This window comes from Sphaerulina musiva (genome assembly GCF_000320565.1).
Source record: "Sphaerulina musiva SO2202 unplaced genomic scaffold SEPMUscaffold_9, whole genome shotgun sequence".
In the NCBI taxonomy this organism is placed as follows: Eukaryota; Fungi; Ascomycota; class Dothideomycetes; order Mycosphaerellales; family Mycosphaerellaceae; genus Sphaerulina; species Sphaerulina musiva.
The window spans coordinates 766,651-768,743 of NW_016017391.1; the positions used below are offsets into that span (position 1 = coordinate 766,651).

Here is a 2,093-nt window from a genome sequence, read left to right on the forward strand (position 1 = left end):
TTCCTATACTCAATCATAGTGTTACGCTATAACAAGGGTATAGCCAATAGGATATGCCGACATTCTGCCACATCCGAGCCAACCTATCGAAACCCTAGTTCAGGCGTCGCTTGCTATTTACCCATCGCTTCCGCTTCTTAGTCTTAAACTTTAACAAGGGTAGCTAGTCTCTTGTCCTTCTCAACCAGTTCCTCGAGACCAGAAATCGAGAGGCAGAGTTCGTCTTCTTGGAGGAGGAGGAGCAGGATAGCTTCGAGAGTAATACTAGTATACTCTTTTACGCTACAATAGATAAGGCTTTCCATCACTGCTAGCCACATTGTCTGTTCCTTCGTAAGAGAGTTCTCTTTCTCGCACATCTTGTACGCTATCTTTGCGAGATGCTTGTTCTCCTTCATTGTCTTTGAAGGCAAAAAGCCGTTAGCTACATAGTCGTAGGTAGCGGGAATGAGCCAAGAAGGGCCTAGCAATCGCCCTCCATAGTAGGCTTGAGCTTTAGTATCCTACGATAGGACATTCCGGCAAACGGCTCGCTCAATAGGCGAGAAGATCTTATATAGTAATGGCATTCGGACTTCTTTAATGCAAATCTGGAATTGTGATTAGTTTCTGTAGTCGGCAAATATGGTCGGCAGATATTTACCTTCATTGTCTCGCTACCAACGATTTTCAAGACCTCTTTCATGCCTTTCTCATTTAGTATATCCAGGTTCTCAAGGATAACAATCTTGTCCCAGAAGTGGTGAATAGAAGAGCGCTATTGATTGTAGGCCGTCGAAAAAGTGGAAGAGGATGCCTGGATAGCAAAGGTACCAATGGACTTAGCCCTCGCTTCCTCTATCTATAGAGTCGAGAATGGATTGAGAACTGATTCCGAGGGAAGGCAATAATTGCCAAGGCCGCTAACCCCTTTGTCGCACTCCTCGCCAACAGATAGATGCTCCTATTCCTACTCAATCTGGTCTTCTTTCTGGAATGTCAATCGTTCCTTAGAGTCGATATCGCCGAGTTCGAGAAACCAGTCGGCTTTATCAATCTTTGCCTGCTTATCGGGAGGAAGTGTTGTACTCTTTCCAGTCTGCTTCTTTGTACTAAATCAGAAGTTAGTACTCAAATCTGCTGACCATATCCGCCGACTACATTTGCACTTACGCTTTTTGATCATACTCCTTTATATATATCTTTCTCCAGCCCTCGATAAGTTCCTGTTGCTTATCTTTAGCGAGGCTTTCGAAACTCGTATACTCCTTGATTTGTGCCTTTTTGAATCGCGCGAAGGATTCGTTACGCGCTTTGCGGTATCGATCCTATGCCCTCTTTTCTTCGTCCATAGCGGCAGTACGCTCTCGGTCTCGTAAAGTGTTTGGCTTGAGGGAGTACTCCTCGAGTGACTTCGAGGCTGCGCCGAGCTTTGCGCGCTTGTTTGCTAGTGCCTCTGGGGCATTGCTCTTGCGTTTCGGCATAGTGAGGTTTCTAATGTTGGTATAGTAGTTAAAGAAGAACTCGGTCTGATTACGAAGGTAGGTATCGACGGCGCTAGTGAAGGTACGGAGGTACGGGTGTTGTAGAGGTGTTGTAGTAAGGTAGTGAAGTGAGAGAGAGAAAGTAAATTTACCCTACTAGGGCAATTTAAGGTTTAGGTAGCTGCCGAATCCCGGCATTAGTTACGCCGGGCAACGATACTACCTATCTTTCCGGACTAATAACACTCTACCGCACCACTGTACCGCCGACGTTATTCTAGATAATAAGTATAAGAACTATACGTAAGTCGCCCCCCCCAGGCGTTATTAATTTCGAATATGAGTTGTTATCCGTTCGTTCGCCACTACTAGGATAACTGCTAGCAGGGGTTATATATATATATATATAGTATATAGATATCTATATTAAAACGATATATATATCAAGTATAGATATCTAGGACCTATATGTAAAAACGCGTCTAAATTATATATACGCCCTAGAGAAAACAATAGGTCCTACAGCTATAGAAGAACGTGTTCGGCAGACGTAGTCGGCGTATAAGTCGTATATCCTACTAGCGGCCTTAGGATATATATAGAATCCCTGTATAGATTACTAATTACCTT

The 2,093-nt window shown here is 43.9% G+C and overlaps 1 protein-coding gene across 1 annotated transcript; it reads right to left on the reverse strand.

The window, feature by feature from the left end:
* Nucleotides 1-949: 949 nt before the first annotated feature.
* On the reverse strand, nt 950-1,463 carry SEPMUDRAFT_119708 (uncharacterized protein; the record flags this gene model as incomplete). Its single annotated transcript, XM_016901535.1, has 3 exons — nt 950-1,091; nt 1,153-1,291; nt 1,343-1,463. The coding sequence occupies 3 exons, from the start codon at nt 1,461-1,463 to the stop codon at nt 950-952; spliced, it is 402 nt and encodes a 133-aa protein (XP_016758097.1).
* Between the last annotated feature and the right edge of the window lie 630 nt (nt 1,464-2,093).